The sequence below is a fragment of the Eubalaena glacialis genome, chromosome 19 (genome assembly GCF_028564815.1).
Source record: "Eubalaena glacialis isolate mEubGla1 chromosome 19, mEubGla1.1.hap2.+ XY, whole genome shotgun sequence".
NCBI lineage: Eukaryota > Metazoa > Chordata > Mammalia > Artiodactyla > Balaenidae > Eubalaena > Eubalaena glacialis.
The window spans coordinates 1,583,701-1,608,573 of NC_083734.1; the positions used below are offsets into that span (position 1 = coordinate 1,583,701).

The 24,873-nt window shown below is 62.6% G+C and overlaps 1 protein-coding gene across 3 annotated transcripts in view; it reads left to right on the plus strand.

Moving 5' to 3' along the window:
* The window catches only part of MPRIP (myosin phosphatase Rho interacting protein), a 128,376-nt gene that overhangs the window by 73,676 nt on the left and 29,827 nt on the right, over window positions 1-24,873 (plus strand). For 2 of the 3 annotated variants that reach the window (XM_061176572.1, XM_061176570.1), the window contains exons 4-11: window positions 5,631-5,782; window positions 10,433-10,517; window positions 15,648-15,861; window positions 16,956-17,112; window positions 21,022-21,163; window positions 21,992-22,096; window positions 23,612-23,668; window positions 24,708-24,776. In XM_061176572.1, coding sequence (XP_061032555.1) covers window positions 5,631-5,782; window positions 10,433-10,517; window positions 15,648-15,861; window positions 16,956-17,112; window positions 21,022-21,163; window positions 21,992-22,096; window positions 23,612-23,668; window positions 24,708-24,776 — 981 coding nt within the window. Of the gene's footprint in view, window positions 1-5,630; window positions 5,783-10,432; window positions 10,518-15,647; window positions 15,862-16,955; window positions 17,467-21,021; window positions 21,164-21,991; window positions 22,097-23,611; window positions 23,669-24,707; window positions 24,777-24,873 lie in introns of all 3 variants that reach the window. The other variant, XM_061176573.1, reaches the window with a different exon arrangement.

Genomic DNA, 24,873 nt, shown 5'->3' on the forward strand with positions numbered 1-24,873 from the left:
CTCAGCTCCCCCTGCAGAGTGTGGCCGGGGAACCAGACCTGGATCTTCCCCAGGGCCTTAAGATGGGGGCTGGCGAGGCACGGAGGACAGACGTGAGCTGCTCGCCGCCCTCGGGTAAACCCCTTGGTGTGGCCCGTCATTTTTAAGAGCCACTTGCTGGGCATCTTAGGGCCAGCAGGCAGGAGGCCAGGCTCTCCCTCCCGTCTCAGGGACAGGGTGGTCCGTGACGCCTGGAGGTCCCTCCCGCCCAGCAGGTCAGCTCTCTCCCTGTACCCCGTGGCCCCCTCTGTGCCCCAGGGTAGGAGGCACACGTGGCCAACACTTGCATCCCTTCTTCCCATGGCAGCACTCGGGGAAAATGCAGTGACTTAACGTCTCCTCTCCGGCTCATAAGGTAACTCCATGTTTAACTTTTTGAGGAACTTCCACACTCTTTTCCACAGCAGCTACTCCATTTTACATTTGGAGTGGGGATATTGTTACTGCCACTTTGTAGCTGTGGAAACTGAGGCTCACAGTGTACAACTTGCCCAAGGTCACAGAGGTGGTGGTGGCACAGCTAGGATTCTGGTCCAAGGCTGGGGCTCCTCTTGGCCAGTGGTTTCTGGAAACCTAAGGCCCAGAGTTTAGCTTAGCCCCTCCAGTCTCTGCAGGGAGGAGGGAGCTGGGAGCGAGGTCGCTGTTTGGCACCAGCACTCCCTCCTGTCCTGGGGTGATGGGCGGCCAGGTGCCAGGTCCCCCGTGCCATAGCCCCTAGCCTGGCTGGCCCAGCATCCTCCAGGGCAGTGAGTTGGAGCAGGCAGGTTCACATTGGAGCTCTAAGGGGCAGGGAGGGTGCAGAGTCAGGGCTCCCTGGGAGGAGGTCAGGTGACAGCAAGGACACAGACCTGACACCTGGGGACTGGCAGTGAGACTGTGGGCACAGCTTGGCCTGGGCTGCTCTGCAGGATGGCTGTGAGCCCCCCTGTGGACCACGACGTGGAACATGGGGGAAGCTCACAGCACGACTGGGCACAGCTGGCTGCTGGCAACAAGAGGAACGGGAGGAAGGAAGTTCTGCTGGGCGGGCACCTCCTGTAGCCTCTTGTCCACCGCCACTGCTCCGGGGCCCCTGGCCGAGATTGGCAGAGGCCTCTCTGAGCTGTTGGGTCCAGGCAGGGACGTGGCTCACTCCGGGTCCTGGTGGGATCATGATCTCATGGGTATGCCTCAAGACCCCTTTTCCAAGAGTCTTTACAGTTTTCTTGGAGAACCTGGGCTTTGGGGATATCCATCTGGAGAGTGCTGGTTGCTGGGCTGGACTGTGGCCTGGGTGGCATTTGGGGTGGTCACCAGTGCTGCCTCTTGAGAGAAGGACTCATGATGCGTTAGACTTGGGGCTCTGTGAACAGCTTGGCAGGAGCAGGAAGAGCCAGGAGACGGTCTCTGTGAGCCTGACCAGCACCTGTTCCTCCCAGGACGTGGGGTTCTGGGGGTGCCTGCAATTGGGTGAGATGCTCCCAAGGGCCACCTTCCTTCTGTAGAGGACTCAGGTCCCACCTCCTCAATCCCAAAGAAAGGATGTGGTCTCTCCTTGGACCGGGCTTGAGTGGCCTGAGCAAGGTAGGACCTCAGACAGTGGATGGGGTTGGGCTCCCTTGAAAGGTACCTTCCGACCTTGAGAGTGCTTCTTTGCCCTTTGTTTCTGTGGGTCTCCGTTTTCCCATCTGAATGGGGGAGTGAGGGGTAAAATGGAGGATTCCCATCCCATCTGAGTCTCGCCTTTGAGCTGCCTCCCCTCTGGGTCTGTAAGCACAGCTGCCTGGTGGGACAGTCCTGCTGAAAGGTCTCAAGGGCTCTTCTCTGTGTGTCTGTCCAACTTTCCTCTTCTTTCTCTCAGGCTCTTAGAAGCTCACTCCTTCCCAAACTTCCAGGATCCAGCAAGAAATGGACAAGGCCTGTTTTCCCTGAATGGCACCTGCTTGGGTCAAGGGTGGGGGTGGAGGGTCCTGGTCCCCAGTGGGTGAGGCTGCTGTTCAGGAGTTTCCTGAGTGGGCCTCTTGTGGGCCAGTGAGCAGATGACAGGCAGGAAAGCTGGGTTCTCGGCAGCGTGTGGTCACATCCCCAGACAGAGGCCCTTGTCTTGTGCTCTCCTGCTTGGCCACCTCGTTCTTAGAGGATCTTCAGCCCTGTCGCAGCTCTGCCATCTTAGCTGGTGCAGTGTGGAAGCCAGAGGAGGACCAGAGGCCCCCAGATGGCTGGAGGGCCATCCAGTGACATTGCTGGGTGAGGACTGAACCCATAACTTGGCAACACAGCCGCATCGGTTGGCCTTCCGACAGCCATCCCTTTTTTGGAAACTAGCAAAACTAGGTGATGCCCAGCCTTGGAGAAGGCCTGGATTCCTCACCTCTCGAACTGTCGGATGAGGGCCGGGAGCTTGTTGGACTGGGCTGGTTTCTCTTCTGGCAGTGCCAGGGGTGAGGGCTGCATTACAGCCTAGAAACTCGCCCTGGCTCTCCCAGCACCAGGGCCGTCTAGCCAGGAAACAGGTTGTTACATGGCGTGTGCTCTCTTCTCTCCCCAGTGCTGAGAACGCAGGTGGGCGTGCTTTGCTCCTGGACAGAGGTGGGGAGGGTCAGACCTCCGCCTGGGGCTCCCCGGAGACCCTTGGTGGAGTCTGCCCGAGCTGTGAGTGCAGGAGATGCAGTGGCAGGCAGAGCAGTGAAGGGGCAGGTGCGGGCGGTGGGGGTGGTCAGTGAGCGCGCAGCGGTGTGCGGGTGCTGCTGCTTCCCCTGGGTGGCGCTGTTGAGACCCCGAAGGAGCTGTCACGGGCAGGTCCCTGTGAACCTGGACCAGTTTGCCAGTTCTCCCTTCTGTTTATGACCGCTGTTTACTCTCTGCTCCCTCTTCTGCACGTGTAACAGGATTAGATAATGCCCGCCTTGTGGTAAGTCACATTTAAGGAAGCATGAAAGAGGTTGTAACTGGAAGATCCTGACACAGAGGTGGTAAAGAAACTTTCATGTCCTTCAGCCCTAGCTTGTTATGTCTTTGCCTTTCATTGGCCCTTCTGAAAGCTTTTCTGGAAGGAGGTAGAGCCTTCGTGTCAGGGAGAGGTTGCCAGAAGTCTCGTGGTGCAGTTGGTGAGTGAGTCCCGTGACCACACGGAGCTGCAGGGCCGGCAGGGAAACTCACCTGGGAACCCACTCACTGTGCAGGAGGGGCCAGTGAGCAGCTTGGTACCCGGAGCCCTGGAGCAGTGGTCTCTAAAGAGGAACGTGTGCCTCCAGGGGGCCCGCTAGGTGGTCTAGTGAGAAGAATACTCTAGAACTTTTGATGATGTCTTTTATGGTTCCCATTGAACTTACCTGCGTGTACTGTGTGTGTAACAGACGGGTGACTCTTCAGGGCCATGCGCCTGTGCCGGCAACATGGTGGATGAAGGAGGAAGAGCCCCTCTGCCCCTGTCCGGCTCGCTCAGGGAAGGAGTGCGCCAGGCGTGCCCGTGCTTCGAGCTCGTGCCTTACTCCTCATGGCATCAGGGTCCTCCCTGAGGACCTGCCTCATAGAGCCCGTGTGTCTTGTCAGGGCCAGCGGGGATTGAGTGTTCCTGCCTGAGGGAGTCTGACTCCGGGGAGTGCAGAGGTCGCCACCCAGAGACGGTTCTGAAGGGCACTGGCACGATGCCGGGGAAGGCCCAGTGTTAGACCCTCTGAAGGGAGCAGGGGCTGGGGCCGGGGCAGGAAGGGGGGAAGACACACTCATCCGGGGCGGGGGACCCAGGCCACCTCCCTTGTCCGCTGCTCCCGAGGGACCCCCTCTGCTTGGTTGAGGACAACCCACCAAGCTCCCTTTCCCAGCTCAAGGGCCGTCCGGGAGCCCCCAGGAGAGATGCTACCAGGTCACTTCACTCAGCAAGGGCGCTAGGCTTGGCGTGGGTGTGGCCCTTTCTCACGTCCCCACCTGGGGGGCAGTTCGGAGACAGGACACACTTTGAACACACAGCAAGGGTGCGTGCTCTTTCCCCGTTGTGGGCTCACGGCCGGCCCTCCTGCCCTGCCACCTCCATTCTGAGCTGGGCCCAAGGAGGACAGGCTGATCCCAGAGGCCCCCCACAGAAAGGCTTCTGGGAGCCAGGAAGCTTAGTCCTTCCCCTGCGGTGGCCCAGCGAGCCCGCAGCTGCGTCGGGGCCAGAACTCGGGGAACCCAGTGCCCCTTGGGTCTGGCTTCTGGGGTCGGGCCCCAGGGGATAAGAAGGGAGGTGGCGGTGGGTCAGAAGAGCTTGGGGCCCCCTCCTCTGCTGGCAGGTGGGAGGGAGGGAGCACGGACAAGGCAGCCCCCAGCCCAGCAGCCCCATTGCCTTTTCTCCCTGCTGCTCCTCTGGGACCTGGGAAGTGCCGGGCGCTTGGGGAGGGCTCCGTGGGGCAGCTGGGGGAGCTGGCAGCTGCCCTGGAGGTGGAGGTGGGAGTCGGAGCTGGGGCTCGCCTCCCTGTGAGAGCCCTCAGTGGGGTCTTTGCACCTGGTGTGGTGGCAGCCGTGGTCACCTGCCTCCTCCCCATAAGCCTCCTCCCCATAAGCCTCCTCAGGTTTGGGGGAGGTCCTCACCCTTCCCCTCAGTAGGAACTTCTTAAAACCATCTTTTCTTTTTTTTCTTTTTTTTTTTTGATTAATTAATTTATTTATTTATTTTCGGCTGCATTGGGTCTTCGTTTCTGTGCGAGGGCTTTCTCTAGTTGCGGCAAGCGGGGGCCACTCACTATCGCGGCCTCTCTTGTTGGGAGCACAGGCTCCAGACGCGCAGGCTCAGTAGCCGTGGCTCACGGGCCTAGTTGCTCCGCGGCATGTGGGATCTTCCCAGACCAGGGCTCGAACCCGTGTCCCCTGCATTGGCAGGCAGATTCTCAACCACTGCGCCACCAGGGAAGCCCAAAACCATCTTTTCTTATTTTTGGGTTTCTCTCCCTAATATCAGTGTCTAATAGCTTAGCTGATAGAAAAGAGGGGGGAAGTTATTATTTGTTCCGGCCCTGGCCAGGCAGCTTGGCAGCACTCCTCACGGGCAGCCCTGGAGGGTGGCCTGCCTGTGAAGCTTTCCTGATGTGTGTGGCTCTGGCCTGCCTGCCCCACAGCCCGCCTTCAAGATGTGCTTCTCTCTGGTCCCCTCCCTCCTTGCCTCTAAAAATAACCTTGCTATTTTGAAACCACCTCCTCCGGAGCTTTTCTCCCTGCTTTCCTGGATCATTCACCCCTGAGACCAGGCTCCTGGCTGTCTCTGTCGTCCCAGCTGTCTAAAGGAGCGTCTCCTGCTTGTCCCCACCCCCCGGCCCCCCGCCCTCCTCCAGGACTAGCTGGGATGTTGTTCTCCAGTGGGAAGGAACGTCCAGCTGGATATCCTCTGAGAAGAGCAGGCCTGTCACCGCTCCTCCCTGGAGATGGGTCAGTAGGAAGGCGGGCTGTGAGGGCCGGGCCGAGGCAGCGCACACCCTGTCCTCTGCTGTAATCAGCTATCTGCACAGCTGTGAGAGGTCCAGGTGACTAAGGAGAAGCAAGGAGGGTCAGAAAGGACCGTGGGATGCAGGGACACTCCCTGCTGCCTTCCTCTGCCCCCAGAGTGACTGACACCCTGCCCCATCTTCTTACTCTCGCAGCCCACAACCCTCCCTCAGGGCACCATCAACATGAACCAGTGCACAGACGTGGTGGATGGGGAGGGCCGAACGGGCCAGAAGTTCTCCCTGTGCATTCTGACCCCCGAGAAGGAGCACTTCATCCGGGCAGAGACCAAGGAGATCATCAGCGGGTGAGTTTGCTTTGCACGTCTTGGGAAGAGGTGCCCCCACCTGCCAGCAGCTCCTTGGACCAGGCCTCTTAGGCACGACGGCTGGCGTTGCCCTCACTTTCTGCCCCGTGTGTCTCCTCTTCTGAGTCCCTCTCTCCACCCACACTGGCCTCACCCTCCACCCACCTTTGCTTCATCCCCATGTCCACACACTTGCCAGGCTGCCCCTGCACGTCCCGCTCCCCCAGCGGCCTCCCTCTGCTGGCGCTGGCGCATCTTCCCAGCCTCTCTCTGGGCTCCCTGCTCCATTCTCACTGCACTCCAACCATCTATCACTCGGCCACGAGGGGCTCAGTTTCCAGAGCTCATCCGACCTCGCCTCCCTCCTGCCTGAAAGCCCCTGGGGCCCTTCTCAGCCCCGCAGCCTTGCCCCCACCGCCCTGTCCCTCCGTGCTGAGCTGCTTGTCGCCGCACGCCCCCTGCTGCCTCTCCCCAGCTCCTCGCCTTCGTTCCCGCCCTCCCCTCGGTCTGCAGTGACCCTCCGTCCTCCAAGCTGTGAGGTCTCTGGGAAGCCCTCCCCTGCGAGGCGTGTGGCTCCGTCAGCTGGCGCTCATAAAGGGTGGGGCTTGTCCGAGTGCGTGTCGTCCTCCTCCGCCAGCGGCAGGCCCTCGAGTGGAGGCCTGTGTCTCCCTCGTGTGCCCCGTGCCTGCCTATGGGAGTCACCGCAGGGTGACTGCACGCACTGCCTTCCTCAGCTGAGTGGAAGGGACAGAGTTCTGGGTCACCCACTCCCCCAGCATGCCTTGGGAAGAGGCTTGGGGAAGCCCTAGGAAGTAGAGGGGCCCAGATTTTCAGGCAGCCAATAGGCCAGCGGGCTGAGCTCCATGCTCTGAACCCTGCCACATCTGCGTTCTGGGAGCCCTGCTCCCGGGGCACCTGCCACCAGTCCTGTGCGCCCAGCCACACACGGTACGTGACACGGTTCATGACACGGTACGTGACATGGTACATGGCAGGGAGCAGGTGCCCCGGCCCCGCCGGGAGCTCGGGTGCTGGGTCATGCAGAATCTCGTCGTCCTTTAAGGTGAAAAGGAAAAATTGAACCAGAGGGCTTGGGGGACTGGGCTGATTATTACAGCACAGAAGACAGGGAATTAGAATGTCAGACACTTTGCTTTCAACAGATGGAAGGCTGCTGAGAGCCCTGACCTGGGGTTCAGGGCCTCAGCTGCAGCCTGCCCAAGGCTGCTGAGTGAGAAAGTGAGAGTGTGGCCAGGAGACCCTGTTTTTTGCTGAGGTGGGCGTGGAGCAGAAGCCAGACTCGTGCTGCCAAGGGGCTCAGAGGCCCCCTCGTGGGTGCCAGCTCACCCCAAGTCCTCTTCCCCTGGGCAGAGGCAGGTTTGTGTTTCTGACTCTAGGGCCTAACAGAAGGACCACTTTCACTGCTTCTCCTTAATCCTCATCTTAGAACCTTGTGGATTAAGAGCGTAAAGGGTTTTACAAGCCCTCGTTCTGCGGTTGGGAGACTGAGGCCCCGGAAATGAAGGGAGCCTAATCACTCCAGGCGTGAGTGACAGCACGGAGCCATTTGCACGTCCTGGTTCACACTTGCTGCCATGGCCTTGTCTGGCAGGCACGCCTGGCCGAGGTTCCATTGCCCAACTGGATTCCTTGAGGAGATCTCTTCCCCGCCACTCGGGAGCTGGGTCCTAGGGAGGGGTCTGGGTGACGTTGGATGGGAAAGGGGTGTTTGAGGTCCCCAGGACAACAGGGAGCATGTGAGCTGGGGCCCAGGTCAGTGATGTAGTGGCGTGCCACGTGGTCTCGGGCCTCTCTGATGGGACCTCCGTCAGGCACTTGGCAGGGTCCTCGGCTCAGTCCCTGAGCCCCTTTCCCACGGTCACTTCTGTATGCATGTACAGGGCCTGCCATTCCTGTGCAGCGTGGGTAGACAAGGTCGTTAGCAAGCAAGATACCAGGTGTGTGCCCTGGGGGTCCTGAGGCTGGAGCCTGGTGTCGTGGCTTGGTGGCGAACCCAGAGCCGGAGCCAATTACCTGACACTCTTCCTCTCCCCTCATCCTGGGCTGGGCCTCGCTGCTTCCTGCCCAGTACGAGGGCTCCTTCAACCCTGGGCAGCAGCTTCCTCATCTTCCCTATCCGTGGGGACGTGGCCTCCTCAGGGAGTCGCCTGGGGCAGCGTGCCCTGGGGACAGACTGTGTCTGCCTCTTCTGTCCCTCCTCTGCCCTGCCCTTGGGCTCCTGGGTCTGAGCGCCTGGCAAGGCTCCTTGCTGGGTAACCTCATCTGTGGGCTCTGGGGCCCCCACATGGGTCCCTAAAGAGGTGCTGACTTCAAGGGAGAGGAGTAGAGAACGGTCCCTTCAGCCTTCTTTCCGGGGTCTTTGAATGGAGACCCCCGAACGGCTGGAGGCAGCCGCGTCTGTCCCAGAGCTGACGGCGAGAGTCTCTTTCCCTGTCCCCTCACAGCAGGAGGTGCCGCTCCACCTGGCTCTTCAGAGGGGGTGGGATTTGGCAGGAGTTGGCAAGGGGGCTCTTCAGTGCCTCTGGCGGGGCTGGGTCCCAGCTGCCCCTCTTCTCCATACCGCTGCCTTTGAGCTCTGCCCTCAGAGTTGAGGAGCCCCTCTACCGTGTCCCTGGCGCCCACATTCACCACCAGCCGCGTGTCTTCGTTCCCCGCACTCATCTCTTTCCTGGGTGTATTTTAACGTCTGTAACCCATCTGGGTAACATCAGACACATCCTGCTGGGCTGCTGTGAGGAACCCCAGTACGGGGGACACGGCCCATTATCTGTGCCTGGACTGGGCGTCCCCCAGCCTCTGGCCACGGCACCGCTGAGTGGGGCAGGCCGGGCCCGCCCTCGCCCTGCGCTCCATCCCTGCGTCTCCGGGAGCTCCGCTTAGTCAGCCGCGTAGCCGCGGCGCAGATCTTCTCTCGTTTCCCGTGAGGCCCTGTCCTGCGAGGTGCACAGGTTTGCCCAGCTCGTTAGTGTTGCCATTCAAGAGCGACTGGGCCAGCATGCAGGGGCTTCCGGGCACCCCGAAGGCTCTGCCCCTCCCTGCCACGGCCCCCCGCTCCTGGGGCCCTGCGGGATGAGGTGACTTTGCCGAGCAGTCTCTCCTCCCCTCCCTTCCCCTCCCCGGTAAAGCTTGAAGAGGGGCCCTCTGCAGGCGTGGTTCCTTGGTGTGAACTTCCCAAAGGAAATTCAGCCCCCGTGGCAGGCTAGAAAGCAGGTCTCTTAACCCCACAAGCACGCGAACTCCTTAGGTTACCTGAAGGAGGGCCTTGGAGAGTCTGCTCGTCTGCTGCTGTGCAGATTTCATTCGTGGCCTCCTTTCTTGCTTCGAGGACCCCAGGCGCAGGACCTGTGCCTCAGGTCTGCACGGTGCAGGGATTGTTCATTCTCTCAGCAAACTGAGAATCCCCTGCTCTCGCTGGGCTAGGCCTCACCTCGGATGCTGGGATGCTCCACACCCAGTCCTGCTCTCCCAGCTGCCGGCTGTCAGCAGCACAGCCAGCACAGCCCCCGAGGCTATCCCAGAAGGCGTCTGTGACCAGCCTCCACCCCGCACCCCTCCCGCACAAATTAAAGAAGCACCTCTGAGAACTAAAGACCAGAGCCCTTCTCCCTGCCCCAGGCTTGGGGTGCTGGTCATCGCTGCAGCCAGGGCCCTGACCGTGCAGACCCTGCCTTGTACAGCAGCTCAGCCAGCGCCACCAGGTCGTCGGCCTAGGCTGGCAGCAGGCCCAACACGGACCCTGGGGTTCTGGGAAGAAGTGGCCCAGCGTCTCCTGCAGTACCTTCCCCTGTGGAGAAAGCACTGGGGCTGCCCTTCGCCACCACACCTGCTTCTTTCCCCTTCCTCCAACCTTCCCAGCAATTAAGAAGCTCCGGTGAGGCAAGCAGTGGTCATGTCACGGCCTAATCCAGCCCCTGGCGTCAGAGACCAGGAGACCGAAGCCCAGAGGCCTGGGAGCCACCTGGGGTCATGGTTTGAGGGTAGCAGAGCCAGATCTGAATCCAAGCCTCCTGCCTCAGTCCCTGTGCTTCCCACGCTCCCCCGTGGCCTTCCCTGCTGCTGGTCCAGAGCGGACCCTCCAGCACGTGGGCCCTGGTATGGGTCCCTGGACAAGGTCCCTGGGCAGCTCTGCTGGGCCTTCCCCAAAACCGAGGTGCCAGCGCCCTCACTGTGCAAGTCGGGCCCAGAGGTGAGTGAATGAGTCTGGGAGGTCAGCTGCGCAGCCCCCTGAAGTGACCCGCTGTGGGGAAGCTCAGCAGCAGGCTCCTGGGTTCCGTCCTCGAGTGGAGTCCAGGCCCAGAGACAGGTCAGTAACAGGAACGGTGCCGAGTCCTTGCCGGGGGCCTGCGGTCAGGCCTCCCGCTGCGCCAGGGTGGAGCCCGCCCCACCTCCAGGCCAGCAGGGCGCTCCCCGCCTGCGCTGTGGTCATCGTGGGGTCAGCGCCTGGGTGTGGCCTCGGCTCAGTCTGTGCTCGTCCCGGCTGCGCTGCTGGGCTTCCTGCCCCGGCAGTGACAGCTCTGATCTGAGTGGTGCTCTGCCTTGCTCCGGTGCCTGGAGGCTGGGTGGGCACCGGCGGAGTCCTGGTCCCTGAGAGCAGGGTCTGACTGGCGCTCTCCCCTCCTCTTTCTCCAGGTGGCTGGAGATGCTCACGGTCTATCCCAGGACCAACAAGCAGAACCAGAAGAAGAAGCGGAAGGTGGAGCCCCCCACACCACAGGTGAGGGCGGGGCTGCCAGCTGGCGTCCCCTTGGCGGAGCTGGGGCAAAGGGAGTGCACCCTAGGAGGTTGGGGGGCTTCAGGACCCAGCCTAGAATAGGGCGCAAGGGAAAGGGGTCACGTCAGGGGTGAGGTGGCCATTCAGCCCTGGGATCCTTTCCTTCCTTCTGTTGGTCTGTGAGCTGCACACTCCTCTCCGAGCCACAGGGCAGGACCCCTACTGGGAGGGGGTGGCCTGCTGTGGAGCCGCCCCCAGAGGCATCCGCCCTGCAGGCAGGGGGTTCGCAGCAGTAGCGCAGTGCGTGTCCCTCCCCCTGACCATCCTGCCAGCTGCTGGGGAGCCAGGAGCATGCCGGGAGGAAAGGTTTCAGCTCAGCTCCACTTCCCACACAGAGATGATTCTGCAGACAGCAGGCTGAACAGGGGGGCTGGGCAGGGGGGGGTCCTAGAGTGTCCCGGCCAAGTGAGGGGCTCTTGGGGGACCCCGCTTCTGCTCTGGGCTGACCATAAATGGAAAACACTGGCACTGGCCTTGATTTTGTGCTTCTGCCTCAGATCCCGTGAGACCAGAGTGGGAGGTGGCTGGGGTGGTCTCACCAGGTCCAGCCCTTCCCTCCCCTGGCTGGTCTGTAGGGGCTCAGGGCACTGGAAGGGATTCAGGGACTCAATGAGGTGATTTGCAAAATGGGCCTGTTGAAGTCTAGTTCTCGGCTTCCCGTGTGCGTGGAAGGAAGTACTGGGCCCATCCTGGGTGCTCAGTGCAGTTAACCCTGGAACAACACGGGTTTGAGCTCTGTGGGCCCACTTTATGTGGGTTGTTTTCAATAGTAAATCCTGCAGGACTACACGGTCCGTGGTTGGTTGAACCTGTGGACGTGGAGCCGCGGATATGGAGAACTGCAGATACAGAGAGCCGACTGTAAGTCGTGCTGGATATTTGACCGCTCAGAGGGTCAGCGCTCCAACCCCTGCTTGTTCAAAGGGCCAACTGTACATGTGATTCCTTTCCTCTCTGCCCCAAACTTTCCTGGTCAGTGCTCTTGCCTTGCCTGATTGAGCCTCACAGCACCCCTAAGAGTGAACAGGATGGTGATCGGGGGTCCCGTGGGCATCTCACAAGCCCCAGAGCCTGACAGCCCTCCCGTGGAGACCCTGGCTACCCTCTGGGGCTCATCCGTCCCTGCTGGCTCCTCTGGGCTTCCCTGAGTGACAGAGATCTGGGCAGGAGAGGGAGGTGTGTGCTGGCCCGGGTCCCCTTTCTCCTGCACGCCCCCTCAGACTCCCCTGGCTACGCCTGCCCTGGGCTGCTGCACAGACCCTCCTGCTGAGGGAGTGTGGCCCCAGCCTGCTCAACCGACGGTCCTTATCTGCCCTCTGCCTACCCTCCCCGAAGGGTCCCAGGCCAGCATCCCCTTGGAAGGTAGTGTCCCTGGCAGGAAGTCGGCAAAATGGAATTGCACTCGTTCCTAGAGACGGAAAGTGGAGCTTCCTGCTGGGGAACAGCAGACACACAGGCAAATCCCCCAAAGCTTCCTGATTTGAGAGAAAACCCCAGGCGGAATAAGGGTGTTTAGAGTTCCATTGCGTTTCCATAGCGATGCCTTGGAAACAGTGTTGGAGCAGAGCTCCTGCCTCCAAATAAGGCAAATACACATACAGAAGGCACTTTCAACCAGGCCGGGGAATTTGGTTGTGTCCCTGCTTCCCAGTTGTCCCTTCCCCTGTGACATCCTCTCCCCCCAAACGCTGCTTCACATTTTGGGTTGGTAGCAGGAGCCATGTGATTGCAGGGTGGGGAGATCACCCACTTCCCTGAGGGTCTCTTAGAGCCCAGGGTACTGAGGTCCCAGCCTCCTCTGCTCGGCCTCTGGCAGGGTCTCTCTTCCTTCTGCCCTGGCTCCCCTGAGCATCCCATTCAAGGCTGCTGATTTCTGGAAGCTGTGAGCCTTCATCAGGGACAGTCCCCTGTCAGTCAGTCTCGTGGAGGGCTGTGGGGCCTGTCCAGAGGAGACTTGGGTCCGGGGGGGCGGGGGAGGGTCTCTGAGCAGGCCTCCCCTCGGCAGCTCAAGATGGAGCTGTGGGGAAAGCCTAATGCCTTAGGGGCCCCCGTAGAGACAAGAACCCAAGACCCCATTCCTAGCCTTTTTCTCATGGCCCCGGAGTTTGGGATCAAACCAGCTGGGGGCTGGAGGTGTCCCTTTGCTGCACCCCACGCTCTAGGAACTCAGGCGGGCAGGGGAGCCCAGCGTCCTGTTTTGAGGAGGGCGTTCAGGCATTTGGGAGTTGGGGCCTTGGAGCGCACAGGCACCCCTCAGACATGAGGGGGGATGAGGACTGGGCTGTGGGGGAGAGCAGACATCCTCTCTGCCGGGGGTGGGGGTCCCAGCAGAGCCCAGGGCGGTGGGGGAGACAGGCTGGCCCTGACCAGAGTCTCCGAAGCTGGAGCCTGAGAGGCACAGGCTCCCAGGAGCTGCTTCTTGCTCAGCCTGTTTGAGGAAAGACTTCCTGGTAACGAGGTGCCTAGAGAGGAGGAGTGATCATCCACTCAGGGTGTGACCAGTGGCCCTTTCCTCCCTCTCCCCAAAGCCCAGAGCTGGGACTTGGGTGAGGGCAGGGGCCATGTGTCTCCCAGCCCCGTGTGCAGGCCAGGGGCTCGGATCGTTGGGCAGAGCCGTGGGAGGCTGGATCCTCTGTTTCCCTACCTGCTCAGGCTCTTGGCCCTTGCTTCTTGGCCTTTCTTCAAAGACCCATAAAACAGCAGACCTTTCTCCGTGAATGAGGCCCCACATCAGGTCCAGGGCCCGGCCCACCTCAGGCCCACACGTGTGTTGTCAGCTGCCACCTCTTCTCAGGTATCTTATTTCCCACTTGGGTGCTTGCTGCCGTACCCACTCCGGGTCAGGACCCTCCTTCTCACTGGGTCCCTGCTCAGTTTCCATGCCCCGGAGGTAGCAAGCAAGGCTTTCTGTGAAACCCCCTCCAGAGGGGCCTGCTTATTAGCATGTGGAGGCTTCAGAGGCCCCTTGACTGGGGCCTGCCTTCCTGCCCTGCTTCCTCTTTCATCTCTGCTTTGAAAACCCTTTCTGAGCAGCCAAACAGCACAGACTTTATTATGGCACTGACAGCCCTGGGCGTGCAGCTGTCCCGACCACACAGATACAGCACCTGGGAGCCTGGGCTTCCCCTCCTTCCTCTCGCACAGGCACCAGGGGTCTGTGTTGGCGTGAGCCCCGGCACCCTCCCTCCCACGATGGTGACAGCATGGGGAGTGGGGGTGGTGCCATGTGGCCCTGGCCCGGCCCCTGCGAAGTCTGCTGTCCACCCAGCTGCTCTGGAGAGAAGCGACTTTACTTAGAAACCAGCCCCTCTCCTGCAAGCCACGGTGGCTTTGTTCCTGCTGCCAGACTGCCCTCCTGTCCCTGCTGACTCGGTGAGGCTTGGCATAGAGGCAGGAGAAAGCAGGGCTACCAAAAGGAGAAAAAGAGCTCCCTGTGGACCTTGGCCGCCATCCAGAGAACCCCAGGGCCCTTGTTCTCTGGGATGAGTCCCCAGAAGTGGGAGCCTGGGAGGGATCTGTGGGTGCAACCAGTCCTGCGCAGGTTGGGGGCCCAGGCCCAGGAGGCAGGTCTGGGAGCGCTTGGTGCTGGGAAACGTGTTCCCTAAGCTCCCAGTCACTGCCCTTTGCGTGTCAGGCCTGGAATTTCCTCTGCCTCTTGGGGATCCTTGCAAGCCCACCCCCTACCCAGTGCTGGGCTCACCCCGGGCATCAGAGAGGGGTATGCATGTGCCAGGGTACTACACTCATGGCGTGGGGCTGAGAGCACCGGCAGGAAGGCCTTTTCATCATGGGCATAGCGCCGCCCCTCCCCCTCGACCCTTTTTGGCGGCCTGTCTCCCTTGGTCCAGCCTCCCCTCCACAGAGGGGACAGATTCACCGAGCAAGGTCTTCAGGTCACCCCCGCCCAGCTCTGCAGGAGGAATCTCAGCGCCACCCTGGGCCCGGCAGAGCCACGCCCAGCCTCTGAGCACAGGCCTCAGGTTGTTGGGAGGGGGCAGGGCAGCGGCACCCAGAGGGGCTTCTGCTTAGGAAAGCGTCGCTGCTGGGGTGTGGAGCAGGGGCCCCAGGGCCAGGCTTCCTCGGGTCATTGGAACTGGTTCTCTTTTAGTCTCAGGAAACTGTCAGAAACCACGCCATGTTCTTCCAAGAAGTCCACTTCTTCCATGGTGGGTCAGAGCTCTCGGGAATCTCCAGCTGGGGAGTCAGGTCTGCCTGAATGGGTGGTCAGGTGTGTCCTGGGTCTGTGGGAAGAGTCATCCTGGCTTTATCCCATCCCAGGAGGCCTGAGATCCTTGCAGAGCTAAGGAAACTTTGGACCTGGTGAAATGCCTGTCTCTCACTTTGGGACACAGCGTGCCTGGGCTTCTTGGTGGCTCCTCAGGGGTGCCCGTCCAATGTGAAGCCCCCTCTTGGGCCTTTCTCCTGCTCCTGGGGTGCCTGGTGGTGGAAAGTGCTCAGAGCCCCACTCCGCCTCTTACTGGCCGGGCGAGCGTGGGCTGCGCCTCCTCTCAGCCCAGGCAGCCTCCCCTGCGGGGTGGTTGGTGAGGGCTGGAGGGTGCGGCGCCCCGAGAGCCCAGCAGGCGGTCTCTGTGTTTTGGGGAAAGACAGCTGAGATGTGCCTCATTTCTGGGGGCGCCCAGAGCCATCCTGCTGGCAGCCCCTCAGCAGCAGGCACCCCAGTGCCCTGGGTGGGCAGGGACTCGGGCCCAGGGCCTGAGCAGGTGCCGCAGGGTGGCGGGGGTCCCAGCCCTGCCCTGTCTGGGCTCTAGGCTTGCAGTGTGGAGTTACGGTCCTTTGTGTGCTCTGGCCTTGGCTTCTGTGTCTGGCTAAGTACCTCTCGCACAAATGCTTCTCCCTCGGGGCAGCACCAGCTCTGGCCTGGGTTCCCACCTGGGGTGCTGGCTGGGGCTGCAGAAGAGAAAAAGCTTCCAGCCCAACCAGGACATCTGTTCTGAGCCTTCCGTTCTGGCATTCTGGGCCTCTGACACGGTGTAGTTGACCTTGGTAGCCAGGCACCCGGGCAGCTCAGACCGTGTGCTCCCAGGCCCGCACGGACACCGCTCTCCCCTGCAGGAGCCAGGGCCGGCCAAGATGGCTGTCACCAGCAGCAGCAGCAGCATCCCCAGTGCTGAGAAGGTTCCCACCACCAAGTCCACCCTCTGGCAGGAAGAAATGAGGGCCAAGGACCAGCCCGATGGGAGCAGCCCGAGTCCGGCCCAGAGTCCCAGCCAGAGCCAGCCTCCTGTGGCCGGCACCCTGAGGGAGCCAGGGCTGGAGAGCAGAGATGGTAAGTGGTGGCCGGGCCGGCCCTCGTGCCCACCTGTCCTGGTGCCCCAGCTTGAAGCACTAGAACGGGCCTCCCGACAGAGCTGGTTCTGGGACTTGGGGCCTCTGAGCCGATAGTGAGCCCCGGGCCTCAGGCTCCCTCACCTTGTGTCCGTCAGCCCCGGGCCGGGCCTGGTGTGGGACCTGGGTCGCTGGCCTCCGGCCATTGCCCTGCCCCTCCCCTGTAGCTCTTTTAGTCCTACCCGTGAGCCCCAGGCAGGTGTCGTGAGAATCAGGATGCTCTGTAACGAGGTCTGTGTACAAGGGGGCCGCTGGTTCCTGTGTCTTGTGGCTGCTTCGTCTCTGGAAGCCCACTGTGTCCTGAGAGCAGCAGCAGTGAGGGCTGTCTCGTCCTACCTGGGCGCCTGGGTGGAGCAGGGGAAGAGGATGCTGGGGAGGAAATGGTTGGCATGACTGCCCTTCTCCACCTAGCACTTGGAGTTGCCTGAGCCGAAGCGGGGCGGCAGCCTCAGCCTCGCTCGTCCAGGCCCGAGAGGGCTCTGCACGAGACAGACTGGCTTTGCCCTTTACACCTGTCCAGGCCACTAGAGGCGCAGGGACAGTTGGGACCCAGCTCGTTCAGGTGAAATGCATCTTGTACAGGCTCTGGGCAGAAGGTCCCTCAGTCCTCCGCAGGCAGCACACGCCCATCCACATCCAGAACCGTTCACTCCTCTCACTCCTGCCAAGGTGCTTCTCTGCCCGTCCCTCCAAAAATGTACTAAAAGGTTGCATGGCTAGTTGGCCCTTGGATTCCTCCTTGATGTTCGGTAGGAAGTAGTTGTTGGTGGGACGTCTCTCCTGGGAGAATCGTGCTCTCCCAGCGGAGCCCGCAGACTAGAAGCTCAGGGACCCCCTGACAGTCTGTCGGGGCAGCCCGGTAGGGAGAGGCAGATAAGGATAAGTTCCTCTCCTGGGGCTCTGCCCTGGGGTGGCCACGCCAGCCTCTGGAGGTGGGAGGTAGAGAGGTGGCCTGTTGGGATCCGCGTGCCTTCTTGAAAAGTCCCCAACCAGAGGGGGCAGCCGGCCCAGCGTGTCTCCTGTCCCCTCTTGCAGAGGAGGGCACCACAGGCAGCGAGCGTGCGGACTGTGGCCGCAAAGTCCGGGTGGAGAGCGGCTACTTCTCGCTGGAGAAGACCAAGCAGGACGTGAAGGCCGAGGAGCAGCTGCCGCCGCCGCTCTCCCCGCCCAGCCCCGGCACTCCCCCCAACAGGTACAGTGGCTTCGGCCCGCCCTCCCGGGAGCTTGGCCGCCCCCTTCCTCCCCCAGGTCCTCAGCCCTCTGGCCGAACCGTCTGCAGCGGCTCCTTCAGCTCCCTGGACACAGCCCGCCGGCCCCCTGCCCACGTGGACTCTGGCAGCGCTGGGGGGCGGGGTGCAGAGAGACCGGGGCACGCCTCTGCCTTTAAAGCCAGCAGGCAGTATGCCACCCTGGCCGACGTCCCTAAGGCCATCAGGATCAGCCACCGAGAAGCTTTCCAGGTGGAGAGAAGGCGGCTGGAGCGTAGGACCCGGGCCCGAAGCCCTGGGAGGGAAGAGGTGGCCCGTCTGTTTGGCAACGAGCGGAGGTAAGGGCGGTGGGGGGGCGACTGGAGGGCCGTGTGCTCACAAACATGGGTGCACACACTCTCGCACCCTTGCAGCCCCTGCCGTGCACACTCACCTTGTCTTAGACACACACCCACCTGTGCACCCTCACATACTCGTGCATTCTGTCACATTCTCGTACACCCTCTCACACACTTTGTTACACGTTTCCTCCCCGGACACACACACACACGCGCGCGCGCACACACACACACACACACAGACACACACACACACACGAGTGCCTGGGGAGAGACAGGGTTTGGAGATGGGCCTGGGCCAGGGCTGGTGGAGGTGTGGGACTTGACTGTGGTCTGAGGGTAGGAGGGCCCTTCCCTCGTTCCCCCGGAGAGGGGGGGGCAAGATCTTGCATGGCTCCGTCTCGGAGGCCTCCAGGCCCAGGCCCGGACCAGAGCGCCCCAGTGCCCCTTCCAGTAGTAGCTTCCACCCCTGAGTCTGTAAATGGAGCGTCTGCCCAGGGACAGGGCTCTCACCCAGCTGCGTGGGCTGCTGGCGGGATGTGAACCTCTCGAAACGATTCATGTTCTGGGAAAAGAAAATCCATAGTTTTCATTACATTTCCAAAGAAGTTGCTATCTAAGAAAGAGGTTCAGACCCAAGTTCCACAAGTGTCTGTGGAGTGTCCTGCTGCCGCCCTCCCCCCGTCCAAGCCCAGCTCAGAGTTGGGGCGAGCTATGCGGACAGACGGGGTGGCCCTGGGCTCCCCCTCGAGGGGTTGGCTGGGAGCAGGTTGCTTTGCTCTCCTGCTCCCTTGCTTCTCACCACCCACCTGCTCTCCCAAATGTCCCCTCCAGCACTAGGAAGAGAGTGAAGGAAACAGAAGGTGCCTCGGTGCTGGGGAGGGGGAAGCTGACCTGTCCTGGGGGGCGCCCTCCAGTGTCTGTCCGCCTGGTTCATTAGTACCCTGGAGAGGTGTGTGACCACCCTGGTGTGCAGGGGCAGAGACGGGGGCGCAGAAGCAGGGCGACTCCTCACGGGAACTGCCTGGGACAGCAGAGCCGCGACAGAAACCCCAGGCCGGACCTGGGAACGGGAGGGCCCTGCTCCCAGGATGGACCCGGGACAGGGCCGAGGCTGTCCTTAGCGCTCTTAAGTATAAGTGAATGGACTTGCCAGAAGTATAAGCGAACGGACTTGCCAGATGTAGGCGGCCAGTGGGCCGGGCAGGGGGGGGCTTCTTGCTGCATCCTGGAGGCCCCTGAGCGGGCAGCCACACCCTGGTTTGGCGGGGACCAAAGAATTAACATTCAGCGCACCTGCTTGGCTTGGAGTTCCCTCTCAGCTAGCGGCCCAGGCTACACGGCATCTCTGGGGCTTTGCTTCCGCCTGCTCTTTGCTACCATGGAGGATGTGCTTTCACCTGGTGCAGGCTGCCCTGGGGCCCCTCTGCGCTGCATCCTAACACTGTCACGTCACTTTCTTACTGACCCTCATGACATCTGACTGGCTGCTGTCATTCTCCGAGGCCTGCTCTCTGGTCCTGAGTAGCCGCCCCTCCCAGTGCTGGATTGGATTCCTGTCTCTGGTGGTGTAGAACAGAGCCCCATGTTGGCAGGACGCCGGCCACAGCTACCCAGAGTGGCAGCTGCCCGGGAGCCCGACTGGGGGACCTCAGGGGTGGGTTTCCTGACAAGCCCTGGCCCGGAAGTAATCCTTCTTGGATGGCGAGCTGCTGCCGACTGAGTGTGGGGGGCCATGGCCCTGGTTGAACTGCTGGTGACTGACCCCAGAACCAGCTGCCCGCTGTCCTGCCTGCGCCTTAGCTGGGAGCCTGGAGAGGTCGGGTTCTGTCCCGTCACCGGCCCACCTGGGAGGCCTTTGCTGTCACACCTGCAGGGCTTCAATGGACCCAAGTTTCAAAGGCCCCACTTGGCAGAGTCAACCATGGCTGACTCCCTGGCAGGTGCTGCCGCCCTCTCCGCTCCTCTGACCCCCTCGCAGCCATGGCCGGCTCGCAGCATGCGATTCGCCTGTGACTCGCCAGGCGCTGCTCCTCAAGGCCTCCCTGGGGCTTCCTGGTCCCGGGGTCAGTTGGAAGAGCTCTCGTTCTGCATGTGGCGGCACCGAGGCCTGTGAGCGGGCCTGGAGTGTCCTCTAAACCCGGCAGGTCGGTTGGGGACAGGCCACCTCAGCCGCCCGGCCAGCCCGAGCACCCGCAAGAGCTCCCCGTGGTTCCCAGGCCCTCCCGCCGCCCCGGCTTCCCGCGCGCGCTCGCTCGCTCGCTCCCCTGCTGCCCCCTCGGCCGCACCGCTGCTGACCCCGCAGGCTGCCTGGGGACAGCTCTGTCCCTGGAGGAGACTCCGCGGGAGCTGAGAGTGCCGCAGGCCCTGGCTTCACAGGGAGCTGGGTCCCCGGGAGTTCTGCCCTCCTGAGGAAGAAGCCCTGAGAGCCACCTGTACTGTGCGCCTCCCGAGGGCAAGCTGGCCTCCAGGGCCTCAGGATGGGGGCCGGTTCCCCCCCTTCCTCATGGAGTTAGACTTCAGGCTTCTGGGCCCAGCGGCCCTTCACTAGCTGCCCTCGACTCTGCTGCTCGTCCCGATGCAAGGACAGCCCTCCGTGTGAGGCGATCTCGGGGCGCCTGCCTGGGCATCTCTGGGAGGACAGGCCTCTGGCCGGAGACACGCGGGCAGCCCCCGAGGGCGTGTCCTCCATGCGGCCGCTCACGACTCCTCACTGGTCGCGCTCCTCAGTGATCACCTCGGGTTTTTGCTTCTTTAATTCTTTGGATAATTTTGATTTACCATGATTTGATTTTTACAAGCAGTCCTTTTCTGTTTATTCATTCTCCAGCCTTATTTTCTTTCAGGTCTTGCCCCTCTCCACCTCCTCCTGCTGTGTCGCTGTGTGACGTTACTCGCCCCTCCTCCGCCTGCTTCGCTCCCATCTCAGCTCCGTCTCCAGCCGTAGATGGCCTGACGATGCCGCCCACCCTTTCACACGAAATCAACTTGCTTTGTTTTTAATTTGGGTTTTGATTCTTTTTACTGTTGGCAGAAACAATGTTAATTCGTGGGTCTTTTTCTTGCTAAATTTTGGATGCCCTGGGGTGGGGGCCGCATCAGATCTGCTGAGGAATGTGATGAGGACGGGGCGTGCCCCCCGAGGTGCTGGCTGCCTTCTGATCCGGCTGGCTCAGGAGAGGGTGCCGAGCGCTGAGCGTGTGACTGCCGAGTTTGTCAGCACGGCAGAGCGTGCGGGGACTCCAGTGTGGGGGCTGGGAGGCAGAGGGCAAGGAAGCGTCTGGCGGAAGGGATGGGCCTTGCCCGTGAGCTGCTGCCAGCCCCCGCACAGCCCCCCTCAGCGGAGGTGGGAGAGGGAGCAGGGGTGTCCGAGGCGAGCTGGCTGAGCGAGCGGTGTGCACTGCCGGGGGGCCCTGCGCGAGGGCAGCCCGGAAGCTGGGGTGAGCCAGGCGTGGGGTGTTGGCTGCGGGAGCCCCTCTGAGACTCCGGACCACATCCCCTCGGGCTCTGGGGGACCCTGTCTCCCCCTCAGCCGCCTCATGCTCTCTCTTGCAGGAGGTCCCAGGTAATAGAGAAATTTGAGGCATTGGACATCGAGAAGGCAGAGCACATGGAGACCAACGTGTCAGCCGGGCCCTCGCTGTCAAGCGACACTCGCCAGGGCCGGAGCGAGAAGAGGGCCTTCCCCCGGAAGCGGGTGAGCGTTCGGGCTCCGGGGCGGCAGCGAGGCCGAGCGGGGCGGCGGGGGCAAGGTCAGCACACGGCCCCCACACACCCCGAGGCCCCACTCACACCTGGACGCTCTTCTGCCTGGCCTCCCGCTCGCATCTCCTGGTTGTCTCTCGGGTCTCTCATCTCCTTCCCCATTGAGTGGACGTCTTGAGGGTGAGGCCTGTCTTCTGCGTCTTTCTCTCGGAGCTCCGTCCGTCTCTGCTGAAAGCTGCTCTCGTGAGCTTTTTTTTGGTCCCAGGTCGTAACCAGAGCCAGTCTCTTCCTCTCTGAGGCAGTCGGGCCGCGAGGCTGAATACTTTCCTTCCTCTCTCTTTCGGGCGGTGGCCACAGCCCCAGTTTCTCTCCGCTCAGTCCCCAAGGTGGATTCCGCTTCTGAAACCCACCTCTCCTGGGCCACCCGCCTCTCGTGGGCCCCCTGAGTCTGCCCTCCGTCTTCCTCCTGTTCTCTCTGGGCTCAGAGGGGCCCTAGTGCTCACTGCGCAGAGCCCAGCGTCTTCCCTCTGTGACCCCACGAGGCCGGGGGAGGACGGGGGCCAGGAGAGCCACGTGGCTGGTGCATCTGCAAGAAAAGGCTGCTCTCCCACCAGGGCGGCTCGGCCCCAGCCGCGGGCAGCTGGAGGCGTGGGACTAGGAGTCTGGGCGCAGGTCCTGTCCGCACGGGCAGAGGTGCTGAGGGAGCCCGGACGGCAGAGCGCCCGCTCCTCGTCCGGAACGTGGCCCCGCAGCCCGGCCCTCCCGCGGCTCCGGCTGCCCAGGGGCTGGCTGGTGCTGACGGGGCTGCTCTCTGCCACAGGACCTCCCCAGCGAAGCTCCTCTCCCGGACGCCTCGGCCTCCCCCCTGTCTCCACACCGAAGAGCCAAGTCACTGGACAGGAGGTCCACGGAGCCCTCCCTGACGGTGAGCCCGGGCGCCCGCGCTCCGAGGCCTGCGGATGCCCTTCCTGCTGCTTCTGCCCCCTGGGCTCTTCGCTGCTGCTGCCTGTGCCTCCGCGCTGGCGTCCCTTCTGTGCACGGGCCCTCACGGCCGTGCGTGGGAAGCAGGTGCCGTGTTTCTGCCCCTTCTCTGGGCTGCGTGGGCATCCTGAGCTCTGAGGTCCCCAGCGGAGGAGACCATCCGGCCGGAGCAGTGGAATTCTGGCTCCGGGGAATCAGGGCCACAGGACGAACCTCCGTTCTTCTTGTTTTGGGTGTTTGTTTCTGTGACATTTTGGAGTCGGGACCACCCCCTCTTGCTGGGCACTTGTCTTGTTCGTGGGGTCACCACGGAGGGAGCCCAGCCTTTGCTCCAGGGCATGGGAGCCGTGGCCATCGGGTGCAGGTAGGGAGTGGTCAGGCGGGTCGAGTGGGACCGTCGCTCCCTCGGAGAGCCCCGAGTGGCAGGCCAGCGTCCCAGGAGTGAGGACAGCTGCTCGTGTGGGCCCTTCTCTGCTTTGTCCCCAGCCTTCCGAGGAGCCTGGGGCTGATGCCGCGCCTCCCAGGCCTGGGGCCTCCAGCGGCAACCTGACTTGGAGCCGTGGGGCCAGGGCGGAGGCTTTCTTGCCTGGAGTCTGGGTTTTGCTAGCTGGTTTGGAGCAGAGGCTCCAGGACACGTGTGGCTCATGGGTGTCCCGCTACGTGGCATGTGTTCTCTTGAACCCTTCTTGGGTCCTTGGAATAGAACAAGACGTCACAGCCCCGTTCTGGTCGTGACGGCTGTAGAAGAGCACGTGGGCTGAGGGGGGCAGCGGGCCACGTCTCTTTTCACACTGGCCTGCCTGCGCCCCGATGTGTGACACAAGCCAGGCCCAGGGGGCTGCCCGCCTGCGGCCCTCAAGGTGCCCTCAGGCTGCTCCTCAGGCTCTGGCATACAGGGGCCAGAGGGGACCGCAGGGACAGCGCCCTGTTCAGTGCCTGCGGTCCTGGTTCTGCTGCTTGTAGGGAAACGGAGACTCAGACTCGTCTTGGCAGGTCAGTGGCCTGAGGGTCTTGGCAGGCTTGCTGCTGCGTCTTGCTTCACACCGGGCGTGGCCTCTGCTCTCGGTCTTTCTGTGGCCTCTGTGAGAACTTGTCCGCTCTCCTTTCAGCCATCGCTGCACATCTTCCCTCCACGCGAAATGCCGGGTGACTCTGTCTGGGCCATTCTTCTCTGCCTCCCGGGCGGCTCCACTGTGCTGCTCACGGGGTGAGGGGGCCGCGCCTGCTCCCCGTGCCCGGCCTCGGCCTCCTCGAAGACACGCGTCCGGGGAGCAGCTCTGGCAGCCCCTGCCAGCCCCTGCCAGGGCGAGGGGCCACGGGGGCTCCTCTGGCAGGTGGATAAGCCCCTTTCCGGGGCCCCCTCATCGGGGGAGAGACACCTGCCTTCTCGGTCACCCTTTACCCAGAACCGGGACACCGCTGCTTTCCTCTCAGCTGTTCTTTTTTGTTCCTTCCTTAGCCCGACCTGCTGAACTTCAAGAAAGGCTGGCTGACCAGGCAGTATGAGGATGGCCAGGTGAGTGGCCAGAGCTGCTGTGGTCCCTGAGGCGCCGGGGAGCAGGCATGAGGTTCAGCTGGCCTTGTCCCTGCGGGTGTGTGAGCGCCGGCCCTGTCCCCCGCCTCCAGCACACCCCCTCGTCTTGGGGACCAGGGTCGTGGCCGAGACCCCGTCTCCTCACAACTGGGGGTGCAGTGGGGTGTGGGGGTCGCCAGCCTGCCTGCTGCCAGCGCAGGGACTGTTCTCCTGCTCCCGACGGGGTCTCAGCATCAGGCCTGGGGACATGCTACAGCACTGGCTCCCCACCTGGTGACCTCTCCCAGAAGTTTCCTGAGAGCCCAGGCTTCCCCAGGACAGAAGGGCCTTCCGGTTGTGGGGTGGCGGCCAGTAGCCGGGGCGCAGCCGCAGCCCTGCGGGGAGCAGTGGACTTGAGCAGGAAGATCGAGCCATTCGTGGCTGCTGGGGTGGAGGCCAGGCCTCCCAGGAGGCAGGCAGAGGAGGCTGCGGGTCCCACCGAGAAGCCCGTAGATTCCCCTCCCTGCTTCCTGAGCGACCGTGCCCGAACGCCCTCCTCTTCTCTCTCTCCCACATCCATCCCCGCGGCCCTGCCTGGAGACTCGAGCCCTCCTGCTCCTCACAGTGACGATCTGGGGGTCCGGCTGGTTGGGTTGCTCCTGCCGGCAGCGGGTGGGCGCCCCTCTGGTTAGCCAGGGGGTGGCCGTGGCTTGCAGGTGGCCTCCTTTTGGCTCTGGGGGCCCAGCCGCCATCTGCAGCCTCTGGAGCTGCAGCCCCGCTCAGCAGCCACGCCTCTGCGGGCGGAGCACACGCAGCCCGTGGCCCACCGCAGCTGTCCGCACCGCCTTGTCGCCGGGGAGAGGTTGTGCGCGCGTGGCTGCCCGTGGCCCGAGCGGAGTCCTGTGTGTGTCTGCCCCCAGCGGGAGGGGCCGCCTGCCCTCTGCGTTACCTGTGCCCATTGAGGTGCCCCAGGACCCTGGCTGTGGGGTGCCTCAGAGCGGGAAGTGTGCGAGTTGAGTCTTGGTTTTCCCTTCTCTTTCAGTGGAAGAAACACTGGTTTGTCCTTGCTGATCAAAGCCTGAGGTTCTACAGGGACTCGGTGGCTGAGGAGGTGAGTGTCTCAGCTCCGTTCCTCTGTAGGGATAGGGGAGGTCCAGGTGGCACTGCTGTTTCTGGGCCCAAGTGCCCTTCGGGTGGACGGGTGGCCC